Here is a 26865-nt window from a genome sequence, read left to right on the forward strand (position 1 = left end):
GGAACAAGGAAGAGACCCCTCCAGAATAATTGGAGTAATAATAACAGTCTGAATTTGTTGCTCACGTACTGTGGCCAGGCACCATTCCAAGACTTTCTATGCATTAACTTGGGCACTGTGCCCAAGCCCATCTCTGCCCACTGTATTCTCATGGGCAATGTGACAGACCTAGTCAGAAATATGACTTGGAGGAGATTCCAGTGGGCTTTCTATTGAATGAGTTCACTGTGGGGGAATTAAGATTTTGATGAAGCCCAAGAGGGGGGCCTGCTCTGGTCTGTGCCCTCCCCACAGAGTCCATTTCCCCTTTGTTCCACCCCCAGCTCCTTAGCTCTGCAAGACTTCCAGATCCCCCTTGCCCCAGATGTGACCCCATTCCCCTGCCAAGCCTGGGGAATTGTCCATACACCCACCTCTCCTCTTCCCTTCTCACCTTCTACTTCCCCTGAGCCTCACGGGCCCCCCTCTAGGTCTCTCCAGCAGCTCAGGACCCGCCCTCCTTACCTCCACAGTGGGGGAGGGGCGGGGGCACCCTTTGTTCCTCAATATTGTCACATGGCCCTGCTGTTTCTCCCTGATCCGGTGGGGGATGGGAAGCAGTGGAGGGGCTGACACCGTTTGACGGGAGGCCAGAGCCGGTGATACACACCTATGGCAGTAGAGCCCTCGACTTTTCAGCCATGCTGACATCATTTGGCAAAGGCCGTGTGTTTGTTTAACTAGGGATCAAGTCTTCACGTTCCCTATACCTCTCTCCCCTTATTGCCCGCTCTCTCACCTTCCCACCCCTAACCTAGCACTGTAGGAGCCCTCTCTGGGGGTCCCCGGGAGCCCCTGAACTCTCTGAGAACGCGGGGATCATCTGGGAGAGGCGGTGCCCCCACCTCGTTGCCAGCTCACCCTTTTCCGCCTCTCCCTCCCATCCCCCTCTCCTCCTAGACCTGAAGGACTGGCTGGGGATGAAGTAACCTCCCCGCCTAAGCCCCACCCTGCCTCAACCCCTATTCTTGGAATGAGTAAGTATGATGAGGGTACCTCCTCACCAGGAGCCGGGGCAGTTGCGTGGTTGCAGATTTGCCACTCTGTCTGTCCCTATCCTGGGAAAGCCAAGGCCAGGAGAGGAGTCAGAACCCCCAGCAGAGCCCTCGCGAAGGTCCTGTATCACTGGCTGGGATGGAAGGTCACCAGGGTTGTCTGATGCCACTCAGGGATGCCAGAGGGCAGGATCAGGGTTGTCTCTGGAAGGTCTGGGCCCCTTCCAACAGGAGCACTTGAGTTGGAGTCAAAGGCCTGGTTCCGTTCCCATCCCGCCTCTGAGACTCAGTTTCCTCATCCACAAAATGAGAGAGCTGGACTTGCCTAGACCTCAGGTTCCCTCTGGGCCAAGCTTTCTGAGGCTGACGGGCTGCTGGGCTCTCATGTTTGTACATAGTGCACACTCAGGAGTAGGAAAGCTCCCAGAGCCTTCTCCCCTTCAACACCCTATTTCTGGAATAAGATGAGGAGCGTATGGGAAAAGGGGCAGATTTTGCATTCCAGTAAAGCAAGGGATCTTCTCTCCTCTGTCAGCCTGTGTAAGAGGGAACTCCCGTAGCCTCTCACCCCATCTGTATAAAGCCTGCCCACAGGGGCAGAAACAGTCCTGCGTCATCCAAATTCATCTGTGCTCTCAGAAGAATTTCCAACACCGTCACCCGCTTTCCTGCCTCCCTTCCCTGGAAGCCAACGGTGGTGCACAGGCTGGACAGGTCTCAATAAAGGAGATTCAAGGAGAAAGAGATCCCAGGCCAGGGTGGTCAGGAAAGTCTTCATAGAAGAGGAACAGGTAGGCAGGGAGAAGGAAGAGAGGGAGGAGAGGGGAGGAGGAGGAACCTAGCAGGTCTTAAGGAGGGGCAGGGCTAAAAAGGCAGAATGAGTCAGGACATCTCAGGTAAGGAGGAAAGAGTGGACAGAGGCCCTGAGGGGAAACCGAGGAAGCTTGCTCAGGGGATGCTGAGTGGACAGCTTGGATGGAGTGGGCAGACCCAACCTACAAACCTACTGAGCCCACCAAAACCAGGCCAGGTGCTGTAAGGACGAACATGCCAAAATAAGGAGTCTGGGCTTGATCCTCCTGGAAATGAGGAAGCTGAGGTTTTCTGAGCAGGGGGTGTGGGCTGGGGAATCGGTCAGAAGGCTAATGCAGTAGTCCAGGTGTGAGATAAGACCTGAGAGAGACACCGGAAGGAAATAGCAATGGGATTTGATGAACTACTCAATGTGGAGGCTGGTGGGGAGGGAGGGAGAAGTGTGCAGGGTGGGGAAAGGTGCCACTGAGGAAATGGGGGAATGGGGGGGGAAGCCGGGTTAGGAGGTTTAGTACGATCAGACACTGCCAACCCCTCTGCCCACAAACACACCACTGGAACTGGGAGCCTTTGAAAGTAGCCTGGGAAGGGGCTTCGGGTATCACCGCCTGCTGCTTAGCAAGGAAACAAGATCTCCCATCGCCTCCTCTTCCCTCTTCTGCTTCAGCCCCCTTGACAATTCTGGCTATTGCTTTGCAAGTGGTCTGTTCGGTGGCCAGGCATTGACTCCCCAAACGATGAGTCTTCCTCTGAAGCCGGGCTGGAGCTCTGGATTCCTCCAGAGGGTCACGATCCCCACTCATTGCTCCCAAAGGGCCCGCCAGGCAAAGCACCTAGAAAGTCGGACCCTTCCTGATCTGATGAGAGGGTGGGGAGGGGAAGGAGGTGCGAGGCCATCCTGCTTTACCGGGGCAAAGGGCTGGAAGCCTCTGAATAGTCTCTCCCAAGAGGAAGGAAGCGCTCTCCTATCTTAATCATAGTAATCATCGCCGTTCCAATTTACTGGGTGCCCTTAGGAGACCAGCCACTTCACAGACATGATCTCATTGAATCCTCATGGCAAACACCTGGGACTGTTATTATCCCCATTTACAGATGAAGAAACTGAATCTTTGAACCCAGGTCACTCTGGCTCCAAAGCTTGTGCTGTTTACCTTATGCCACTCAGTCTCTCACTTCTCCCATTGAAGTGTCTCACGTGCCATTGCTCTTATTCTTTTCTGCCCATGTCTTCTCTGAAACAGCATTTATTGATTCACTCAGCAAGCATTTGTTGGGTGCATATTAAGTGCCCAGGCAAGGGCCTGGGCACAGACACTGTGGGCAGCCTCATTCCCCCACTTCCCTGCCCGTTGGGTAGCATCTGTGGGGTTTTGCCAGACACTCAGCCCAAGCTTACAGGTCCTGGTGGGCCTCAGGGTCCTGCGACCCCCCGAGTGGAATGCACCAGCCTGACCTTCATCCACCTGGGCACAGTCTCATCCACAACAGCAACTCGTGTTTGCATCACTCTTGACATTTTACACAAGGCTTTCCTGTCCATTTATTCATCTGATCCTCAAAAAACCTTGTGAGGTGGCTATGGTACCCCAGTTTTACTGATGAGGAATCTGAGGTTCAGAAAGGCAATGCTGCCCCTTCCACCTCACCAGTAAAGCCAGCACTAGAACCCAGATTTCTGGGCCCTTAGTTAATGCATTTTCCACCTCTTCCCCGGTATTCTCTTCTACAAAAGGCATCAACCAGCCTGCTCCCCTCTGATAACCTCTCATTCACCCAGGTTCTCCCCTAGGAAGCCAGTGGGGGAGCATCCTGAGACCCCCGTGTGGTTTCTCACTCTTAACTCCATCTTGAATCTTTTGCCAAACTGGCCACGGCCATCCCACACTCCCCACCTCGCAGACGTAATCTCCCTCTAAGCCTGTCCCTTCTCTTTCCTCACCCTCCTTCTTCCTCTGAGGTCCTCCAGGTGGGCTTCTCCCACCTCTGGGGGGCAGGGGACAGGAGAGCGGACCAGCAGTTTGAGGATGGAGGAGGGAAAGATCCCTGCAGGGAGCTCCTCTGGGCCTCAGGGGCCCTGGCACTTAGTCCTGCCCTGCTCAGCTCCTGGAACGTCAGCAAGGTTGCGCAAAAAGCTAGGAAGAGAGGCACCAGTATACAAGGGTGGAGGAAAGTTAGACACAGGAAGCCGTGGGAGAGCCAGCCGCCGCAGACCATCTTGATTTCCCCAAACACACCATTGTCCCCCTGGGGAAATCTGTTGGTGAAGTCCTAGGCGGTTCCTTTAAGAAGGGTCCTCTTGAGGTCACCTCAGCCATCCCCCACACCCCCCCACCCCGCCCCCAGGCAGGCTGTTTTCTCTCTTTCTTCCAAGCTGACCGGCTGAATGGTATGAGACATTCTGCCAGGGAAACTGAGGTCTAGGGAGGCAGAGGGGCTTGTGGGGACACCAGGGGACGATGTGGGGAGGGTGGTAAGGGGGAGGGGGCAGAGGATCAACCTGCTGAATCCCAGCTGTGACTCCTGCCCTTGCACTCCCACCTCCTTTTTGCCTGGTGTTCAGCGGGGGTGACGGTGATGTAACAGGTGTGGAGTGCCAGCCACGTGCTGGGCGCCAAGCAAAACAGCCAGGGTGAGTGTATGCATCATCCGTGCCTGGGAGGCAAGGCCACCAAAAGAAGTGAGTCTGGTGGAAAGACTTGAAAGAGGGAAGGGAGGCACCTTGCTGGCTGGGGGCGGGGAAGACAGAATAAAAGTCTGCTGAGCTAGGATTAGAGAGAGAAGGCCCAGGCCGGCTCTGGGAAGGGATGCCCCTCGTTCTTCCCTACTCTGCTTCTCCCAAAGCTTGTAAATGCCCCAGATATGAGCCAGCCCAGGCCCCGCTACGTGGTAGACAGAGCTGCCTACTCCCTCACCCTCTTCGATGATGAGTTTGAGAAGAAGGATCGGACGTACCCACTGGGAGAAAAACTTCGCAATGCCTTCAGGTAATGTGGCCCAGAGCCCAGACTCCTCTCTCTTCTACTCCCCACCAAAATCTTCCTGTACCAGGCCATGACTCCGGCACCAGTGTCCCTAAGACAGGACGTGGGGAAGCCTCGGGGAGGTGAGATTCTGAACCCTGAATGTGAGATCCTATGCCTCAGCTCTACTGAGACCCCCAAGGAGGATGGGGAGTGGAAGCAAGGACCATCCACAGGCTCAGAAGGGCTGTAAACCATCCCCAACCCCCTGCGTGAGGTCTCGCCATATTCTCAGTCCACTCAAGTCTCTCCTGGGATCTTAAGGGAGCTGGAGAAGGGCACGCTACCATATGCGGGTGGGGAGCTGCAGAGCCTCTGCTGCTCCTGTCCCTTCTCCTGTCCTTGCCTTATCAAGAAAAATCTGAAGCCTCCCCCACCCCCATGCACTTTGTCCTCTTTCCCTCCTGGGTGCTCCTTCCTTCTCCTGGTCCAGACAATGCCCAAAGACAGCCCCTAAATTCCTGGGCTCTCCTAAAGGGTACCTACCAGGATGTGATCTCACCAGCCCCTGGGCTCTTTCCTCTCTCAGATCCCTGGCACTGTGCTGGCGGGTAGTGAGACCATGCCTATGAGGAGGGGGCTCCACAAGGGGATCTATACCCACACTCCAGGAGCCTGAGGCTACGAGCTTTATCTTCCCCCTTCCCAGACATCTGGCAGACCTCCCTCAGGCTTCACCGGGGTCTGGTTTGCTCTTCCTCACTTCCCTGGGGAAACAGCTGATTCAGTTACCTGAATTGAGGTCACTAGCAATGGCTGAAGTAGAGATGCAGGTGGAACTGGTTCAGACTGGGGGAATCACCCAGCTGAGTCTTCACGAAAAGCCCCAGCCCAACCCTACCTCTCCTGGGAGGCTCCACCTCTGCCCGGTTACAGTCAAGACCTTGGGTGCCACAGCTGTGTCCCTCAGGCAGGCGGGCTCTGCAAGTCTTTGTGCCCAAAGAGTTTAAGTTTGGGTTGTTACTGTACTGGAGGGATGAGGGTACCTGCTGTTGTCCTAAAAGATTAGGATGATGGATAACATAAGGCGATGCAGGGAGCTAACAATTCCCATGTGGCTGGCAGGAGAGCCTTGAACAGTGCCTGGCACACAGAAGGTGCTCCAGTAAATATTTGTTTAATGAATGAATGAATGAATGTCTAGAAAACCAACCTCTCTCCGTCCACTTCCCGCCTGGCTTCTGGAACCTCTGTATGGGTGTTTGGCATCTGTTCCCAGTTCTTCTCTCAGGCTTCAGATTGCTTTGCTCAATATATGGCAGGCTTGCAAGTAAGGCTGGGCATGTACAAGCCCTCGAGTGGGTTGTTTTTCTTCCCCAGCCAGCTCTCCATTCACGAGTCCGGTTTTCCCTGCCACAAACAAACATGAGAGAGTTCCTGCAGGCCTGATTCTCTCTTAGGACAAGCCTTTAGAGATACTTTAAGCTATCTACTACCAATCCAACTCCCCATCCAGCATCCCAGGGATGGGAGAGGCACTACCCACCACAGAGGAGACGGGGGAGTCAGATGGTGATGGTGATGCGGTTCCGTGAAGCACTGGTTGGGACAGAAAATCTACCCAGACTTTACAGGGTACAAAGCATTGCCTGTGTTGATTTCAGTTTTGGGTGACATCCAGGGGACCCAGTGTCAGGGAAACTATTGTTGAGCAAGAGCAAAGAGCAGGAATTGGTGCTGGGCAGGAAAGGAGGCCTAATCAGAGAAGGCCAGTGAGTCACCCGATGGGCCCTGAGTATTTGAGTTCCCTCAGCTGGGAGAAGAAAAGCAAATGCCTGCCCGCCCCCCTTCTAGTCATCAATCCACCAGCTGTCACCCTTGAGATTGAAGGCCCTTGTTTTTACCACTCCTGAGTTTCTAATGAAAGGACCTCAAGGTGCTCAGCAAACAGGGGAGGGATCAACTCTCCCCACCCTGCGTTAACCAACAGTTTCCCCATTCTTCCCTCTCCTGATGAATGAACAGGGGAAAGAACTCCAGCACTCGAGTCATCACACACAAAGGATAGTAGGTCAGCAGAGGTGCACCCTGCAGGGACAGTGGAGCCTTCCTTTGGGGGGAAGTTCTAAGAAATATGGCAGCAGCCCCCACTCAGACTGAGTTTCAATTCAGGCCCATTCTTTCACTTATTCATTCATTCATTTCTTCAACAGATATTTACTAAGCACCCCAGTGTAATGCACGAAGTATTCAAAGCTGAGCAAGAGAGCCAGACTTCTCTCCATGTTGGGTTTACTGTGTAGTGGGAGAGATAGATGAAAAGCAAGAAATTACAGCACAAGGTACACACAATGCTGCAGGAGCCCAGAAGAGGGTGCCCGGGCCTGTGTTCAGTCAGACCAGAGCAAGGCCATCTGAGGTGGAGGCTGGACTTGACACCTCGGCAGGCTCAGCCACCGCAAAATCCATGCCTTTAGGCCGAGTCTCATAGACTTCCCAGGTGAGCAGTCAGCAATCAGACCTCCAGCTAGCGCCTAGGGCATGGTGACGGCTCTCAAGAGGAAGTCCTGCCACACAGTGTGGGTGCTCACTGAATTTTGCGTGAATGAGTGAACGAATGGGTGAATGACCAAGAACAGGATATTATAATCTATTCCCGACTCAGAGCATCCAAGCTGTGCAGTGCTGACCGGAAACCTGCCCTCTTCCCCTCCAGATGTTCCTCGGCCAAGATCAAAACCGCAGTGTTCGGGCTGTTCCCCGTGCTCTCTTGGCTCCCCAAGTACAAGATCAAAGATTACATCGTCCCTGACCTTCTGGGTGGCATCAGCGGTGGATCCATCCAGGTCCCACAAGGTAAGGGGATCCCCTCAGGCAAGCCTATTTCTCTCCCCACCCCATTCTCTGTGACCTCCATAACCCAACCATGCCCCTGGATGTTCACGGTCTCGGTCTTCTGCAGGCATGGCATTTGCTCTGCTGGCCAACCTTCCTGCTGTCAACGGCCTCTACTCCTCCTTCTTCCCCCTCCTGACCTACTTCTTCCTGGGGGGTATCCACCAGATGGTGCCAGGTAAGGCCTCTCCCCTCTCAGCAGGCAGCTGACCTGGACCACAAGGATGGGTGGTGGGTGGCGAAGGGGGCTGGGGTGATTTCCCATCTGCATTCTCCTCTAGCTGGTGCTGCTTGGTCCTGGAGGGACCATCACTGTGCGTGTCAGTCCCAGGTCTTCTGTGACCTTGGAGAAGCCACTTAGCTTCCATGAACTCAGTTAGCATGACCTGTTGGGTCTCCCTCCCTGGAAGGTGGGGAAGACTTGGTGGAATAAGATATGCCATGAAGTGCTGAACAGATGTGGGAAATTACCATCTAACTCCCAGACTGGTCCCAGCGGACCACTTCAGGGACACATGGAGTTCTCTGGTGCTAAGTGAGATGGAGAAAAACGGCCTGACCACAAGGCCTGTTTCTGGCGCAGGCTCTGCTTATATTTCCAAGCCCATTTCCTCATGTGTCCAATAAAACAACATTAACAGATGGGGTGAAGGCACATTGAAGAGTTGTAGATCATGGTTGGATGTGAACGGTTACTGTTATGCTGGAGAGGAGCCTTGGAGGCATGGGGGTTGGGAAGCGTTCCTGGGCCCCTTTCTGGTTTCCACGGGTGTGGTCCAAACCTCTGACTTTTGCTGGCTGGGTGGGGCACCACAGGTACATTTGCCGTTATCAGCATCCTGGTGGGTAACATCTGTCTGCAGCTGGCCCCAGAGTCGAAATTCCGGGTCTTCAACAATGCCACCAATGAGAGCCATGTGGACACAGTGGCCATGGAGGCCGAGAGGCTGCACGTGTCGGCAACGCTAGCCTGCCTGACTGCCGTCATCCAGGTGAGGGGGGCGGCCTCCATCTCTGCCGGGGCCCCACCTCAGGAAGGCACCAGCCCACCCTGCCCCTGCCTCAGAGTCCCAGTTTTGACATTAAAGCTGACTTAGGGCTCTACGTCCTCCCTCTTCCCCACTTTGAGGCTACAAAGAACCTTGAAAATTCAGAGCATCTCTCCTTCCCTGTCTCCAGCAGGTGCATAAGACCAGCATCTACACCTAATAAAACTGTCCTGAGCTAATGACTGTCTAAAGGACTTCTGGCCTCTCTCCACTACCCTTTCCAGTGCCCAGCTCTCTGCCAACACAGTCTTCCAGTTTCTCTAACATCACTTATCCCCCTCCTGGGAGCTTCTTCTGCTCCAAGCCACAGCATCACCTGCATGACATAAATTACATTTCCACCACACGCAAAGGACTCTGCTAGGTTTTATGAAGGCAAACGCAGCAGCACAGAATGTAAGAGCAGGAAGCAACCTTGGAGGTTTCATTCATTGATTCATTCAGTTAATGTTTTTTGGTTGTTTCACCGTGCCAGGAACTGGGCTAGGCTCTGGGGATCAAAGATAAGTAAGAAAGAGGCCCAGTTCTCAAGGAGCTCACAGCCCAGCAGAGGAAGTAGCCATATCAACAGATAGATGTATAGGCAGTGAGGTCAGCAACATAACGGGGCTATGTACCAATACCTTCAGGAACGCCAAAGAGAAAGTCAGGGAAGGCCTCTCCTCAAAGAGAGGAGGTGACATCTGAGCTCAGTCTAAAAGGATGAGTAGAAGTTGACCAGTAACCAAATGAACAAGGCATGGAAGGGACAGTCCAGGCAGGGGGAATAACACCCCCAATGCACTGAGGCCTAAGAGAGTGTGAACTGACCAGGGAATGGCAAGACAAGGAGTTTGGTATGGCCAGAGGGAGGAGGCCTTTGGGGAATGGACCAGAGAAGAAGGTAGAAAGGTAGGCAGGGGCCAGACGATGAAGTCTGAAGTCCGTCCCCTAAGCAGTGGCTTTGGGTCTGACTGGCGGTCGGTTTGGACAACTCAGACTATGGAGAAGATGACGGACGGGAGGTAGATGAGAGTCAAGGCAGGGGACCTGTTGGGAGATTATGCAGAGGTCCAGGCAAGAGTGACAAGTGCCTAGACCAGGGTGGCAGCCAAGGAGATGAGGGGGTAGACTTGCGGAACATTTTGGCAGGAACAAAATGAACAGGGCTTGGTGATAGATTGGAGATGGGGGGTGAGGAATGATGGCTCCCAAGTTTGTGGTTGGCCAGCTGGTGGGCAGGGGTATCAATTACTGAGAGAGGAAACACTGGTGGGTACCAGGAGGAAACTGGAGCCAACGAGGTGAAGTGTCAGAGGCTAAAGTTCTGCTGGCAGGAGAGGGCGAGACAAGGTCAGATGGACTAATTTCCCTAGAGCTGCTGCTGTCAGGGCTGCACGGAACTCCAGCCCTGGGTTTGAGCCAGGCAGGTATGGGAGCTGCTGACCCACCTTGGTCTCTCCCCACCACCCCTCTCCTCTCAGATGGGCCTGGGCTTCGTGCAGTTCGGTTTTGTGGCCATCTACCTCTCTGAGTCCTTCATCCGGGGCTTCATGACAGCCGCTGGCCTGCAGATCCTGATCTCCGTGCTCAAGTACATCTTCGGACTGACCATCCCCTCCTACACAGGCCCAGGGTCCATCGTCTTTGTGAGTCTAGGAACGCACCCCTGTGAATAGAGAGGGGCTTGAGCAGACACATGAGCCGAGTTCACTGTCTTAAGAAGTTCAGAGAGGATTCCAAGAAGTTCCCGCTTTGGGAGGGAGTGTCAAACACGTGACCTTGAGGGCTTGCTGAGGTTCTCTGTGGTTAAACCCTGCAGAAAAGCAGAGGTACACTCTCCATCAGCTCCCCGTTCCAGTGCCTCAACCCCTCCCTGCCTGGGAAGTCCTTCCTTATGTCTAATCTCCATCCCTCCTCCTTTAGCTTGAACTCTTTCTAGAGAAAGAGGAAGGGAATCTGCATTCCCATCCCAGTATGAGCTCCAGACATGCCCTGTGGGAGAGGGTGGTGGAAAGTGGAATCCTGAGTAGGATCTGGATTCTGCTTTTGGTGAGAGCTGATGACACCCCTTCATTGGCTCAGATGCTGGGTGGGAGCCCATGAGAATGATGCTGTCTCCCACAGACCTTCATTGACATTTGCAAAAACCTCCCCCACACCAACATCGCCTCGCTCCTCTTCGCCCTCATCAGCAGCGTGTTCCTGGTGCTGGTGAAGGAGCTCAACGCCCGCTTCATGCACAAGATCCGCTTCCCCATCCCTACAGAAATGATCGTGGTAAGGACCTTGCCCAGGGGTGGAGGGCTGGGGCCCAGGCAAGAGAGGCTGTGAGAAAAGGAATCCGGCTCCAGTCAGAGCCAGGGGAGCCCCTCTACCCACCCGGCCCCCAGCCCACTCGCCCACTGTGAGCCAGTAGGACAGGAGTCAGGGGTGAATCTACTCCTTCCCCCTGTGTATGGCTCCCACTCTCCCTGATCCTCAGGTTGCCCCCTTCAAGGAGGCAGGGGAGTGGGATCTGGGGTCCCCAAAGAAAAGGGAAGGCTTGAGAGGGACCCCTGCCCTGGCCTCAACTTAGAGCCAATCCCAATTCTCCACTTTGGGGTTTGCAGGTAGTGGTGGCAACAGCTATCTCTGGGGGCTGCAAGATGCCCAAAAAGTATCACATGCAGATCGTGGGAGAGATCCAACGAGGGTGAGTCCAGGTGGCTGGGAAGCCTGACCCCACCCCCACTGCACCGCCCCCAGGTTCAGAGTCAGAGATGAAATGAACTCTATGAAAGTACATTATAAACTCTGTGACACTGACCAGCTATGAATTATTACTATTACTTACTATGGAGAAGAGCCACACAATGCTGGCTGTTTCCTGACGGTGAGTCATGAAACACTCCCCGCGAAAGTCTCAGTTGATGGAGGCTGTTAAAGCAAAGCCGCTCTGGTCAGCCCCTCTCTGGTTCTTTGCCTTGCTCTAATACATTGGCTCTTTTACCCACGTGGAAAGGAAGCCGTTAGGACTAACAAAATTCGCTGAGCGTCTACTCTGTGCCAGGCACCACACTGGGCCCTGGGAGGGGAGGGGAGGTGCTTATGCTGCAGAGTTGGAGCAGGCCATGGAGAAAAGGCCCACAGCACTGGGGGCTGCGGATATGCGGACGAGTGCACGTAAGGAGTCCAGAATCTGGATGTGAACAAGTAAGGCCCTACCGCTTACTAGCTCTGTGACCTCAGGCAGGTTATGTTCTCTAAGCCTCGGAGTTTTGCTTTGTCAAGGGGAGTGACGGTAGCGGCCCTGCAGTGTGGTACTGAGGATTCAGACCGGAAGGGCTAATTCATGTAAAGGCCCTGGCACAGAGTGGGGCCCAGCCGGTCCCTGTGGGTTGGTGAAGGTCGCGGTGCCCTCCCTCTCCTCACACCCTTGGGCCCTGCCTCCTTTCTGGCTCCTTGGCAGGTTCCCCACTCCCGTGTTGCCTGTGGTTTCACAGTGGAAGGACATGATTGGCACAGCCTTCTCCCTGGCCATCGTGGGCTATGTCATCAACTTGGCTGTGGGCCGGACTCTGGCCAGCAAGCACGGCTATGACGTGGATTCTAACCAGGTAGGTCCGGCCACCCCCCAGCAGGGCTGAGCAGGACGGGCCAGGGCCCACAGAGGCCTGGCAAGAGATGTTCTGGGGCTCTGGGCTTGGGTGAGGAAGGCTGCCTGCTAGTGCGGAGAGGGGGACTCTAACACCAAGAGGCTGCCTTCTACTTGATTGGGAGAACGTGGCTTTAAAGCAGTAGGGTCACTCTGAAGTTCAAGATCCAGCTTGCAAGGCCAACTGTGTTTGGTCTGTACCCTGCACCCCAGCCCCAGCTTCCAATCCTGTGCCCACAGGAGATGATCGCCCTGGGCTGCAGCAACTTCTTCGGCTCCTTCTTTAAAATCCATGTCATTTGCTGTGCTCTCTCTGTCACTCTGGCTGTGGATGGAGCTGGAGGAAAATCCCAGGTGAGCGCTGCACCAGGAGAGTGTGGGAGGGGTGGGGGAGTAGCAGAACAATTGCCCCGGAGAAGCCAGGCCACCTGCTTCTCCAACCTTCCTCTCCCCTCCTTAGCCTCCAGTCCACCAAAGGCATCTATTGGAAACAAAACAAGAGCGAGAATTTCACACCTATGCCCTGTTTCCAAACCCTTTCTCTGAATAGATGTCAAGCCTGTGCGTCTCCCTGGTGGTGATGATCACGATGCTGGCCCTGGGGTCCTATCTCTACCCTCTCCCCAAGGTAAGAGCACAGCACGAGAGCAGAGGCAGTGAGAGACTCCAGTAAGAGCAGGCCCTGAGGGCTGTGTGGTGCTTTACAGATTACCAAGTGCCATCGTTGTCACACGTTGTCCTAGTCACAACCTGTGAAGTAGTAATGCAGGTTTTACTCTCCCCATTGTACAGGTGAGGGAAACTGAGGCTGAGAGGGTCTAGGTGATCTGCTTGTGGTGACAAGGCTCACAAGTGCAGGGCTGGTCACAAACTCCAGCCTTCTGACCTCAGAGTCCACACCCAAGTCAGTGTTTACAAGTCGGTGTGGGCGCCTGGCTAGGAGGGCTCTAGGCACGGGCCGTGTGGGGATGAGGGAAAAGAGGACGGGCAAAGATGGGGCCAGGGGCCCTATGACTCTAGCACCTGCACTCCAACCCTAAGATTGAATGCAGAGATTTGGGGTCTCTGTCAGCAGAGATGTTCTAGAACTGCAACTCTGTCCTGCCAGGTTTCAGGGTCAGGTGTTTGCAGGAAAGGCAGGAAAAGGGGACACCCCAGGTGACAAGGAACAATGTTCTACTTCCCCAGGCTGTGCTAGGAGCCCTGATTGCTGTCAACCTCAAGAACTCCCTCAAGCAACTCGCCGACCCCTACTACCTGTGGAGGAAGAGCAAGCTGGACTGTGTAGGTATTGGGCGGCCTCTGGGTACCCGTTGTGCCCTTGCCGCCTCCTCCAACCCCACAGCCCTGTCATTTCTTCTGTCAGTGATCCCTCTGGTCGGCTGCTCGCTGATGAGCATAACTGAGTGCTGACAGCTCAGGTTTTGTTTGTTTGTTTGTTTGTTTGTTTTGTTTTTTTTGTGGTATGCGGGCCTCTCACTGTTGTGGCCTCTCCCGTTGTGGAGCACAGGCTCCAGACGCACAGGCCCAACGGCCATGGCTCACGGGCACAGCCGCTCCACGGCATGTGGGATCCCCCCGGACCGGGGCACGAACCCGTGTCCCCTGCATCGGCAGGCGAACTCCCAACCACTGTGCCACCAGGGAAGCCCCAGACAGCTCAGGTTTTGGAGTGAGACATCTTATGTTCAAATCCTAACTCAGCTGTTCACTGGCTTTATGACCAATGGCAAGTCCCTTAACCTCTCCGAGTCCTGGCTTTCTCATCTGTGAAATGGGTATCTTCTACTCTCTACCCCCCACCTCAGGATGCTTATGAAATGAGATAATACAAGTAAGGAGCACATTGTCGAATTGTATCTTGTGTTCAATAAAATTTAGCTATTATTATTTTTATGATTTATAGTTCCAAAGAAAGCTAAATGAAATCATTTTAAAAAACAAAAAAAACCTAGAACATAAAGCCAGCAGACCAGGATCTTAAGGAAATTACCAGACTTCTCTGGAGTTCTGTTTCCTCATCTGTAATGTGGGTGATGGTCATGGCTGCGTCACACACTGGCTCTGAGGATTAAATGAGATCATAATGGGAAAGCCCCATGTAACCATAAAACAATCAGCAAACATGAATTATTGTTTTGATTAGTCACATTCCCAACGCATCTTCCACTGGGCAGTTGAAATGAGGCTACCATATACTGACGACACTGCCTCATCCCCACTTGAGCCCCACCATAAGCTGTGAGAAAGGATTTACTAACCTCCTTTCAAGATGCTGAAACCAAGCCTCAGAGAGGTTTAGTAACACATCAAAGGCCACAGAAGTAGTAAGTGCTAGAGTCAGGACTGGAACCCCAAATCTTAGACTCCAAACCTCTGGACTGGACTGTCTCCTAGGGGAGAAGGTACACTTGCACAGTATGAGAAGGAAATCCTTAAAGCCAGAGAAGTGAGTGGTCCATCTGGGGTCCCCCAGGGAGTGAGGGATGAGGATAGGGAGAAAAATGGCGTCCCAGTTCCCACCCCGAGAGATCTGCTTTTATCACATCCCAACAATCCCCCCCACTGTGACAATAGTTCCTGATATTTACATAGTGCTTTGGGTTCCCATCTGATCTTCACAATTCTGTACAAGAGTGTGGGCAGATTTATTTCCTTCAGAGGAAAATGGGGGACTCTAAAACACCACAGGAGGCAACTGTCAAAACTGCATCCAGGACTTTCCTGGTGGCGCACTGGTTGAGAGCCCGCCTGCCGATGCAGGGGACATGGGTTCGTGCCCCGGTACGGGAAGATCCCACATGCCACAGAGCGGCTGGGCCCATGAGCCATTGCCGCTGAGCCTGAGCGTCCGGAGCCTGTGCTCTGCAACGGGAGAGGCCGCAACAGGGAGAGGCCCGCGTACTGCAAAAAGAAAAAACTGCATCCAATCCTGTCCCCAAACGCACACAACCAGGCCCCAGGCTATCAGATCAGGAAATGTAGCTGAGCACGTGTCCGGCACACAGCTTACTATCAGATGGAGGAATGGAACTCAGGTTTACTGAGCACTCACTGGGCGCCCATCACTAAGGCTAGGACCTTATCTTCCTTAACTCTTTAATCCTTTCATGAAGCTGGTATTATTACTCCCCCTTTGTGAATTAGGCAACTAAGGATCACACAGCTAGTAAGTAGGAGAATGAAATTTGGAACCCAGGCATATCTGACCCAAGACTCATACTCTTCTCACTGAGCCATCCTGACTCCCTGTGTGTGCTGGGGTTGTCTATTAACAAGCAGACAAGATCAGGGAGCCACACTCAATCTAAGGGAGATGGGCAAGTGTAACCGAAGCTCAGTTACATAAAACAGTGCAAAAATGGCATGAAAAGGGAAGGATGGGTCTGAAGTTGTGCTAGCAGAGAATGACCTAGGCTGGTCCAGGAAGACTTCCCCAAAGGGGCAGTTTTCTCCCCAGGCCCGCTTTGACGTCTCTCTCTTCACAGTGCGTCTGGGTGGTGAGCTTCCTCTCTGCCTTCTTCCTGAGCCTGCCGTATGGTGTGGCAGTGGGTGTCGGCTTCTCCACCCTGGTTGTGATCTTCCAGACCCAATTGTAAGTAACAGCCCCTCACCCCAAGGCACAGCAGTGGGGCCCCTGGGCCAGTCTGCCAAGAGCTCCCACGTGAGGCCTGGCCCAGCCCACTGCATACTGTCACCTTCTGGACCTGGCACTGGAGGGGCTGCCAGGCCCAAGGAGAGCCTGGCCCAGCCAGGACTTTCGGCACAGGCTGGGCTACCTGACTTCCCACATCCTGAAAACCCAGGGGAAGCCATCACAGTCTTGGAGGGCTGGGGGACCAGAGAAAGTGGGAGTCAAGCAAGTGGGTGAGACTCAGTGTCCTTTCAAGGGTGCTACTAGACCCCAGACCAAATGGAACCCCACCCCAAGGGAACAGCAAGTCAGAGGACAGCTACGTCCTTGCTATAAAAACATTAAGTGGGCTTCTCTGGTGGTGCAGTGGTTAAGAATCCGTCTGCCAACGCAGGGGACACGGGTTCGAGCCCTGGTGCAGGAAGATCCCACAGCTGCGCTCTAGAGCTCTCGAGCCGCAACTACTGAAGCCCGCGCACCTAGAGCCCATGCTCTGCAACAAGAGAAGTCACCTTAATGAGAGGCCTGCGCACCGCAATGGAGAGTAGCCCCCGCTGGCCGCAAATAAAAAGAAAGCCTGCCCGCAGCAACAAAGACCCCACGCAGCCATAAATTAATTAATTAATTAATTGATTTTTTTAAAAAAATTAAGTGAAACAGACCAGGGGGTCCAGGTCAGGGCAGGAAGGATGCTGAATATCCGGGAAACCCTGTCTTCTCTTCCTGAGAACTCAGAACCAGGAAGTGGTGACTTTAGGACCCCGTAAGCATGTCACCTTGTTTACTCCCCACCCTTTCTCCCCCCTGAGCCCCAGCCTGGGAGCTACATCAAGGAGCTACCTGTCAACCCTCTAATTATAGCCCAGACACAGGCCATCAGGCATATGTCTCCAGTGCAGAAAGACAAACACAAAAACCCCAGGGTGAGGAAGGGACCCTCTCCTGGCCTGCCTCTGCCCAGCCCCCAGCCCCAGTGTCCCTCCAGGCCCATCCGCTAATAGCATTCTCTTATGTTTTTCTTTTCCTTCTTCATCCAGTCGAAATGGCTATACTTTGGCCCAAGTCATGGACACTGACATTTATGTGAATCCCAAGACCTATAATAGGGTGGGTAATCCAAGATTGTGACCTCCCTCTTTTGCCCTACCCCCACCCCAAATAAAAGGGTTTTAAAAAAAAAAGCCAATAAAGATATTGCTGCTAACTGAACCGAGTCTTCCTGCCACAGGCCCAGGAAATCCAAGGGATAAAGATCATCACTTACTGCTCCCCTCTCTACTTTGCCAACTCGGAAATCTTCAGGCAAAAGGTCACTGCCAAGGTAAGGCTCGGTCCTCTGGTGACCAGAGGGGCTGGACAGAGCGTGCCTGGAAGATGCAAGAAAAGGAGCTGGGAGCTGAGAGCAGGCCACTTCCAAAGAGGGTGGAGGTTAAGACTGCTCTCTGCTCTCTCCCTACAGACAGGTGTGGACCCCCAGAAAGTATTGCTGGCCAAGCAAAAATACCTCAAGAGGCAGGAGAAGAGGAGAAGGCTGCCCATACAACAGAGGAAGTCCCTATTTATGAAAAACAAGGTGAACTGAGGCTAGAAACAGCCCATGCCCTCTCCCCTGCCGTCTCTGATCTTGTTACCTGGTACCCCACCTTCCAGTATCTTTGAAGTCAAAGATATCAAGTCTCTGTGGCCACTGCCTGGTGGGTATTGCCTGGTGGATATCTTCTCCTTCGATGAGGAGCTGTCAGCTCTTAGGGTAACCACTGAACTCCCACGGCCCGTCCTCATTTTCTGGCTAAGATAGGATACGCCCGTGGACTTACAAGCAATCCCATACGGGGACCAGCAGTGAATTTCCTGGGGTACCCATCTAACCTAGATCTAGCAAGGTGGATGTAGGTGTGGGAGTTCTGCGGAGAAGGCAGACATGGATAAATGCGAAAAAGGAGCTCAATTGTTTCCGAAGGGCCTTTCTCTCAGAGCAGAGTGGGCTGAGGCTTCGGTGCCTCTCTTGGAAGGGTTGTGGGAGACCAAATGTGCAGGCCCCACCTAAGGAAGGGGCTATGGGAGATGCCGGTCCTATGGGCTTTTGGGGGCTTATATTCACCACCACCAGGTTCAGTTACCTCCACCTTCACGCCCCTTGCCCCAGCTTCAGCCACAGCAAAGTCTGACTGAGTGTGATGACCCCTGACTCTGCCCTCCTACTCCCGCCCTCCAGACTGTCTCCCTGCAGGAGCTTCAGCAGGACTTTGAGAATGGCTCCCCAACGGACCCCAACAACAACCAGACGCCTGCTAATGGCGCCAGCGTGTCCTACATCACCTTCAGCCCTGACAGCTCCACAGCTGCCAGTTGTGAGCCCCCGGCCTCTGCTGAGCCCAGTGACATCCTGGCCAGCGTCCCACCCTTTGTCACCTTCCACACCCTCATCTTCGACATGAGTGGGGTCAGCTTTGTGGATCTGATGGGCATCAAAGCCCTGGCCAAGGTGAGGCCCTCGGGTGGAGGGAGTGCCAGCCCACCCCCCAACCCTAACCGTCACCCCTGCCCCCCTACACTCCCTTTCCTTGGAGCCCTCATTTGAACCAGCTGAGCGAGACAGCTCACCAAGGAACCTAACAGCTCCTAAGGTCCCTCCCTGTTCCCCAGATGCTACCAGGACAGAATGCTCTCTGCAGAGCAGGCCCAGACAGCACGAGGCAATGCCTGCCTGGGGAGGGATACCAAAGCCAGGCCGCTGGTCCACCCTGTCCTAGCACCCCTCTGTAACAGAGTCCACCCCAAGTTCCCTCTCAGGCTGCCAGGAACCCACCCCAGGGTCCTCTGAGTAGAGTTCAGCTTGGCCCTGGTTCGTGGTCTGCCCTTCCTTCCCACACTCACCCAGACACTCTAGCGTCAGCCGGTTCTGGCCAACAGAGGAAAGAAGACATTATATCAGTGCCTCACATCCTTAGACCAGACACACAGCTCACAGGATACCTTGAATAAATGTGTCCACGTGATAACTTTTCAGCCGCCACTTCCGATGACAAGGAGTCAGTAAACCTCAGAGGCTGGCCCAGAGAGAAGCAGCCCAGAGAAACCGAGGGGTACAGAGGGCACATAGGCTGATGGCATCACCAGCCAGGTGCACAGAAGGCTCCATCCCCAGCCCTGGGCTCAACCTGCTTCCCTAGCCTGGACCTGGCATGAAGCCGGGCAAAGCAGTAGCCTCTCTGGGCCTCGGTCCTCCCTGCAGTTTCTGCCTGAAGCCACGATGTCAGGAAAGAGGTGGAGTCCAGGACTCTAAGCAACTGAAAGAAAAGATCTGGCCCCATAAGAAGGGGTCATGGGGACTTTAAGTGGCTGCCTCATTGGCAAAGCCCCACGTCCACCCCGCTGTCCAGAGGAGCAGTCAGCCAGCACTCCAGGGAGAAGTGCTGTGCTTTGCTGCTATTTTTATCTTTGGCTGCCAGGGCTCTCGGGGCTACTTATTTGTTTGGCTCCCCCTCTGATGTGCGTTTTGTGAATCGGTTTTCAGGCCCACTCAGAACATTCCTTTCCTTTTGTCTCCCTACCCAACACCCTCCCGACTCCTCTAGCTGAGCTCCACCTACGGGAGGATCGGTGTGAAGGTCTTCTTGGTGAACATTCATGGTAAGAGAAGGAGGACGTGTAGGCGACTGGAAGGCTGGCAAGGGGCTGAGGTGGGAATAGGTGGGTGGGCTGCTGAATAGTGAGTGGGGTAGAAATGAGAACAGCCAAATGTTCCCCTAAACTACTGGCTGCTCATAAGCGTTTCGGGCACAAGTTAGAAGAGACTACAGCCGGGTTAGAGAACATCCTAGGGGTCTCAATTAGAGAGTGGGGGGATCATGGAGTTAAGAAATGACAAGTAGGATTCTAATTTGCCCACCACTAATTTGCCATGTATCTTTGGCCAAGTCACTTCATCTGTCTAGGGATCGATTGCCACCTACATAAAATGAGGCCGACTAGATAAATTTGGGAATCTTCTCCAAATCCAAAAGTCTATGAATAAGCACAAAGCATAGATACACCATAACCATCCAGGGAAGACACAGATAACACAGTGTTATACGCACACAGTCTCCAGGGCCCACACACACAGCCCCAAACCGTGTCCACATCGCAGTGGACTTTCACCTCATCGGCATGTGTGCAGAGTGCAGGGACACGGACACACAGCAAGAGTGCACAGACACACGGGAGAAAGGGAAGGGGCACATACTGGCACACCCCGTTTCCCGCGGAGGGTCAGCAACTTCCAGCAGGCCTAGCCAGCTTCGGCGCTGGCCTGAGCACAGCCCAGGCTCTGTGCAGCCTCCGTTCAGGAAGAGAGTCTGCACTGGCAAGTGACCTGCTCTGTGTGTGCTCCAGAGTTAGAATCAGAAGCTCCCGCTGACCCTCACTAGACACTCCTCAGGAAATCATGTCCAGGATTGGGTAGGAATAAGGGCTCTTCCACACACTGGACATTGTAGGAAAGGTCTGGATAAACAGCAGGAAGGACGAACCCTCAAGGGACAGAATGGGCAAACGTTTTAGCCTTTCCCACTCGAATCACCACGAAGTACCAACTCCCTGAATCAAACTGCTTCCTTCTGCCCTGGGGTGAAGGTTCAGCATCTTCAAGCTCATGTTGCCCTCTGCTGTCCAGAAATGATACTGCAAAGCCAATGAGAAGGCTCTAGGATATAGCAAGAGCACAGCCCTCAGGCCTCTCTCTCCATCTCCCTCAGGCCCTCTCACCATTTTCCCCCAACCCCAGGTCCTGTCCACGGTGGTGTTAACCTTTTGAAGGTGATCTTTCCCTCCTTCCAGCCCAGGTGTACAATGACATTAACCATGGTGGCATCTTCGAAGATGGGTGTCTAGAGCGCAACCACGTCTTTCCCAGCATACACGACGCAGTCCTGTTTGCCCAGGCAAAGGCCAGGGAAGTGGCCCCAGCACGTACCTTCCAAGGGGTAAGGTCCCTGCACCTGAGGAATCCTAGGCCATGGGTCACTGAATTAGCGGGACGGTTTGGGTTCCAACACCAATTCTGTCAATTAACGGTTCTGAATCTCAGTTTTCTTATCTGTGGAATGGGTACTCTAAGGTAACATTATCCACCACGGGATTTTTCTTTTGTTTTGGTTTTAAGATTAACTGATACTTGTATCTTTTACGTCACTTGAAAGAGCTTTGTATATTACAAAATCCTTATTAATATCAATTTCCAGATCACACAAACACCCAAAGCACAGCGGATTATGCCTGGCATTCTGGCATTGCTCATCCCTGCTATTCCTTCACTCTTTCTACAAGAGGCTTTGGGAAAGGGAGGGGAGTAAGCCTGCCTGTTTTAATTTAGCAGAGCTTGGAGATTTCAGGCTGGTGATGGATGAAGAGTGTGGATCAGAGTTTTGTCTCAGCTTCTTGACATTTAATTTACTAGCTCAGTAAGTGGTATGCAAATGAGCTACAAATAACACTGTCTACAAATAACACTTCTGAAAGCTGGGAGGCAGAAAAAGCCCATTCCACTGGGGTCCCTGCCCAGGCATCCCCAGCCGACGCCACCTCCCAGGCTCCCCTGCCAGCTCAGCTTCTACCCTTGGCCTCCCAAGACTCTGTGCCCCAGTCCATGAAACAAACCTCTTCTGCCCTCTGTGGGTCATAAGAAAGGCTTTTCTGGCCCTAGAGCAACGATTTGCTGTTTGCTTTAAGAGACTGATGAAGGTGAAGCCATCTGTTCTAAGCGCTGAAAGCCTGCCCAGGGAAACACGGGGCCTGGCGCCTGCCTACCACACAGAGGGAAACTGTGAGAGCAGCGGCCTTTCTAGCCTCATGCACCCTGTCACCAGAGCAAAGAGAGGGCGATTCCAGAAGAATCCTCATCATCCGTTATTGCACAATGTCCACTATTTACAGTTTATATATTCTTAAAAATGTATATTATATGTATTGTATATTTAACTATTACAGAACATATTCATATCTATAAATGATACACACACACACCCTTTTCAACAGCATGGTGAGGGAGAGAGCCAGCAAAGTGAGTCTGATTATCCTACTTTTACAGATGAGGAAACAGATTCCCAGAGAAGGGAAATGGATTCACAGGTCAGGCAGCTAGCCAGTGATCCTTGTAAGCTAGGTAAACCTTCCCTGCCTCTGAAATGCCCACCAAGGAAGCCCACCCTGATGTACACCTGTCTGCTGTGAGGAGGAAAACCACAGCTGTGCTGTATTTTGAGAGGCAAATGAGGGAGGTGAGGGAAAAGTCAAGAGGGCAGGTTATGCATCAGAGCACATGGTGCCCCTCACCCACCCCGGAGCCTGCCATTTGTGCCAGACCGTCACTCAGTTACTGCAGCTCATTTTGCACTTGTTTCCCCCATCCAGGCTCCAGTGGACCCCGAGCTCTCTTCGTATGATTCGGAGGAGGACAGTCCCAGCTGCTGGGACTTAGAGCAGGTAAGCTGAAGGCTGGGGGTCAGGAGGAAAAGGAAGGAGACCTTCTCAAACCCAAAGTGTTGGCTGGGCTCTCCCATCTCCAAGCCAGAGCAGTCACCTTGAAGGCAACAATGTATCTTTCTCATCTTTCTTTTAATAGCAGATCTTAATTCTTCTCACTCACTGAAATGCATCATGGGGGAAGGGAGAGTCACTGGACCAAGTCCTGGATAACTAATATCTATTCTTAACTCTCCAACACACCTGCTACTTGACCTTCGGCAAGCCACATAACACCACCAGGCCCCAGTGTTTATCATTGTGAAATAAGGGGAATATGGGGAATACCTTGTCCCATCTACCTAACAAGATTAGTGGGGGTTGCTTTTGTTCTCTGTTAATTCAACTGGTATTTATGGAGTGCCTACGACTTGCCTGACACTATCCCAGGGTGGGCACACAGCAGTGAACAAAACAAAGACCCCTGCCCTTGGAAAACTTACATTCTGGTAGGATCAGATGAATTCTAGGGATACATGAGGGATACAAATATTACTGCACGTGGATGGGCTTTAAGAGCTAAGAGCTATGCAGGTGTGAAGTCTTACTTCACGTAAAGCCCTATGGTCCTGACATGAAAAGTAGCCCCACCCCAGTGCCCTGAATTAAAAGAAACCAGATCACTAGGTTTAGAGGAACTTGGCTCTGGGTCTATTAGAAGTAACATCTCACTTTGTGCCTCTTCCCATTCTTTTGGGGTATGAGTTCCATGGTCCTCTAAACATGTCTCTGGGGGTGCTGAGGGCATGCGGGAGGCATTAGGAAAGAGAGCCGGGGCCACAAAGATTTGGCGGATGGATTTCTGGGTCCCTGTGGAATCTCCAGCACATTCCAAAAGCCTGGGTAGGACCAAAATAGCTTATCAGAGCAAGAAAGGACTTCAGAGCTTGTCTGATCTCAACCCTCATTTTACCTAATAAAGAAAGTGGAACGAAAAAGGAGGGCAGGACCTGTGAAAGTCACACAGCACACCAGAGGTGATTCAAAGTTAGATTTCAAGCATCTTCTCTTGTCAGCTCTGTACCAGTTCACCTCTTAGGCTGACCCTGCCTCTCCCCGGTTCACATACGCACGTGCACACACTCGCACACACTTCCTCAAAATGCCTCTTTCTGGCCGGGGGTTCATAGGGTCACCTGGCGATTGCCACCACTCTGAACCCAACAGGTCTGATGCTGTCTCTCCCCCTCCCACTTCCTTCCTGTGGCCCTGCAGGAGATGTTCGGCAGCATGTTTCACACAGAGACCCTGACCGCCCTGTGAGGGCCCAGCCGGTTCCCATGCTGCCTGCAGAGCACCTGGTACCTGGGACTCCCATGAAGGATGAGCCTGGGATCATGGAGAGTGGCGGGTAGAGGAGAACACCTCCACCAGGACTCCAGTACCTCTCCACCCTCCTCCTCCTCTCTCATTCCCCTCCCAGCATCTCTAGAGCAAGTCAATCTCAATGGCAGGGAGAGACACCTCTTCATCCTTCTGCTGACCCTCAGGGCCCCAGCCAGCAACAAGCAAGCCTCCTTCTCACTCCACCGCTCCCACCCACGCCCTGCCTGTGGCAGCTGACAGGACCCCCGACTGCTGGACTTTAAGACTGAGCCAGGAACAGAGAGGAAGCCGTGTGCTGACGTAGAGTGCAAGCTTCGAAAGTGTCCTGGCGCCAGCATGGCTTGGTGTCAGATGGTGTCAAGCTGTCACAGGACACAGAGACGAACTTGCTTAGGACTGTGTGGTTGCCCTCCCCAGCTGCCCAGTCTGTCTCTGGCAGCTCTGTACCCCTGGGACCATGTGCTCCCACAACCCAGGTATCTCTGTCTTGGTGACTATGTCCCCTTCTTCCTCATCTCAAGGCTGCTGAGACCTCCACTACTACTTAGCACATCAGATTCTAGCCTGGGGAGTGGCTACCAGAGCTACCTCCCCAGGGGCAGCCCACCAAGGTAGCCACATCAGCCTCCTGAAACATTATCACTCCCCCTGCCCTCAAGGGCTGCTTCCTTCTACTTGAGACCAGGTAGGAACCCAAAAGGGACAGGGGGGTAGCTGGCAGAATCCTCTGGCAACCCAGCAACAGATACTAGTTATTCTGCACAAAAGCTTTCCCTCTTTGTACTGGAGATGTGGAGGGGCAGGGGGCGCTAGTACCAATCCAGGGCCAACGGGTGGGACCTGGGCCCCGACTGTCTCCCTGACCTTAGAAATGCGTCCCCCACTTGGGAAATCTGCCTTGTTCTCTTCATTTGGCAAAAAGCCAATGAGTTTAACTCTCCCTTATCAGCTTGGGGCCTGAATCGTTCAGCCAGGCAAGGCAGGACACCCCACCAAGGGTGTATCCCATCTGGGTACCAAGCATGGAGAAGGGCTGATCCAGACTGGGTCTTCCTCCACAGGGATTCCTTAACAAACTCAGGACCTGAGGCCATCTCCTTCCAGGAGAGATGAGAAGAGGGGTTAAGTTCTCTCTATATATAAGAAGGTAGAGAAACCCCACTGTTGACTTGAAAATAAATAGGTTCCATGTGCAAGTGTTTGAGAAATTTTCCATGGAAGTGCACCAAAAACCTTTTGGCCTCTCCCCACTGATTCTCCCAAGTTCCTTCAATGAATGATCCCTGCCCAACAGGATGGGCTGGCCCAGCCTGGAAAAATGTCCGAATTCCTAACTTCAGCCTGACCTCCACTGTGTGCCTGTGCCTTGAGTGAGCTGGTCAACTAGCAAGTCTTCGTAGAGTTAAAGGAGGGGGTGCTGGTGAAGAGCCAACAGATTCTTGGCCTACAAGCATTGCTTCTTTGTGAATTCATTATGCCATCTGGCTGCCAATGGAACTCAAAACTTGGAAGGCAGAAGACAATGTTATCTGGGATTTACCGTGCCCAGCACCCGAAGTGCCAGATTTCGAGAGGACAAGAACCGTAGCCAATGAAAACTCACCCTCCCCTGCTCCACCTCCTGCAGAGTCCAGCTCAGGCCCAAGAGGTGTGGGAAGAGCACAGAGCCTCAGGACATCCCAAGTTAGAGGCGCCTTGTGAACCAAGTGTCTAGAACCCTTGAGGACTTGATGAAGTGACTGTTAACCCCCAGGCCAGCCCCAGACCAAAAGGTGATTGCTGACTCACAGTGGCCTGGAGCTGGGGACTCAAGGAGGGATCCTGAACCATGTCCAGGGGTGTAGGTACTCACAGAGACCACAGTGGATGTAAGATCGGAAACACCTGGGGTGGAGGGAGGCCTTGAAGAGAACTTCACTGTTAGAATACTTTGGAAAGAACATAAATTCACCCAGACCACTCACTGGACATGACTGAGGCAGGAAAGGAGAGCAAGATAGTCAAATAATCCAGGATTTCAAAACTTCTGAATGTTCTTAGTTATACTGACCAGCAATGATGTGGTTCCTGGAGAAGACCGGGACTCTTGAGATATTTGTGTAATTTATTTAATTTAAACACCATTCTCCTTTTGTTCATTTTGCTAATAAAGTGGTTTTGAAATGTGAACAAATGCATGTGTTCGGGTGGTTTTACAGAGAGGCAAAACCAGTCACCTCCAGGAAGAGGTGGCTTGCTTTGCCCTGTCCTGGGGAAAAGAAACAGAAAGCTAAGACTTCTTGAATCTCCCAGCTGCTCTCCAGGTTCCGGTTTTCCACTCCTGAGAAGGAATAAACGTCCACGATCCAGATGAAGAGCAGAGATTGGGGCATGACACCTGGACCAAGGGATCCCCATACTCAGGACGAATTCCCAGAGCCAACTCTGTGATTTCTGTGGCTATCAGGGAAGTCAAACTTCCACCATCTCTTCTGTATATGCTTCACGTGCTAATTCTTCAACATTCATGAGATGTCTGTTAAGGGCCAGTCCCATCAATACTCAACAAAGCTTTCAGAGTCCTTGGTTTGGAGGAGCACACAATCTCCGACATTTCCCTCCCCTGTTTGTGAGACAATGCAAGGAGCAAAAGGCCAAAGGACTCAAGTGTCCAACGAGCTAGGCTGATTCTCAACTTTGTTTGCTAACTGTAGGAAATGGGAGGAAATAAGAGGAATCACAGGGCTTCCCTGGTGGCGCAGTGGTTGAGAGTCCGCCTGCTGATGCAGGGGACGCGGGTTCGTGCCCCGGTCCGGGAAGATCCCACATGCCACGGAGCGGCTGGGCCCGTGAGCCATGGCTGCTGAGCCTGCGCGCCACAACAGTGAGAGGCCCGCGTACCACAAAAAAATAAATAAATAAATAAGATAAAAAGAGGAACCACAGAAAAAGAGCAAAGGCTTGAGGGAGACAGAAATAGAATGAAGTGGAAAGAGATGGAGGGCTAGAGATAAGAAAGATCAGCGGGATAGATGCATGGAAACAAAGAGAT

General features: G+C 53.0%; 1 protein-coding gene across 9 annotated transcripts; it reads left to right on the forward strand.

Annotated features, from left to right (window-relative positions):
* Positions 1 to 937: 937 nt before the first annotated feature.
* Positions 938 to 26659, forward strand: SLC26A9 (solute carrier family 26 member 9). Of its 9 annotated transcripts, none has more exons than XM_067729204.1 (21): positions 938 to 1016; positions 4411 to 4834; positions 7527 to 7666; positions 7773 to 7883; positions 8522 to 8697; positions 10218 to 10382; positions 10861 to 11013; positions 11346 to 11428; positions 12185 to 12332; positions 12611 to 12724; positions 12921 to 12998; positions 13559 to 13654; positions 15859 to 15965; positions 17042 to 17111; positions 17233 to 17325; positions 17464 to 17577; positions 18220 to 18489; positions 19583 to 19637; positions 20826 to 20971; positions 22398 to 22469; positions 23724 to 26659. In XM_067729204.1, exons 2-21 carry the CDS (start codon positions 4710 to 4712, stop codon positions 23769 to 23771), a joined length of 2364 nt encoding a protein of 787 aa, XP_067585305.1. In that variant the 5' UTR covers positions 938 to 1016; positions 4411 to 4709; the 3' UTR covers positions 23772 to 26659. The 9 variants fall into 9 exon arrangements, 8 of the variants coding, with proteins under 8 accessions (XP_067585305.1, XP_067585307.1, XP_067585306.1 ...); XM_067729209.1 differs by lacking the exon at positions 938 to 1016 and adding an exon at positions 7024 to 7310 and having other exon boundaries at positions 4703 to 4834; XR_010941310.1 differs by lacking the exon at positions 23724 to 26659 and having other exon boundaries at positions 20773 to 20971.
* The last annotated feature ends 206 nt before the right edge of the window (positions 26660 to 26865 follow it).

Source organism: Pseudorca crassidens, chromosome 2 (genome assembly GCF_039906515.1).
Source record: "Pseudorca crassidens isolate mPseCra1 chromosome 2, mPseCra1.hap1, whole genome shotgun sequence".
NCBI lineage: Eukaryota > Metazoa > Chordata > Mammalia > Artiodactyla > Delphinidae > Pseudorca > Pseudorca crassidens.

What these genes read in the sequence shown, in the direction of transcription:
- SLC26A9 (XM_067729204.1), top strand. Translation starts at nt 4,710, where the DNA reads ATGAGCCAGCCCAGGCCCCGCTACGTGGTAGACAGAGCTGCCTACTCC. An exon ending in ATCCATCCAGGTCCCACAAG is followed by an intron (nt 7,667 to 7,772) that starts GTAAGGGGATCC and finishes GGTCTTCTGCAG; the next exon opens with GCATGGCATTTGCTCTGCTG. An exon ending in GGCAAAAGGTCACTGCCAAG is followed by an intron (nt 17,326 to 17,463) that starts GTAAGGCTCGGT and finishes CTCTCCCTACAG; the next exon opens with ACAGGTGTGGACCCCCAGAA.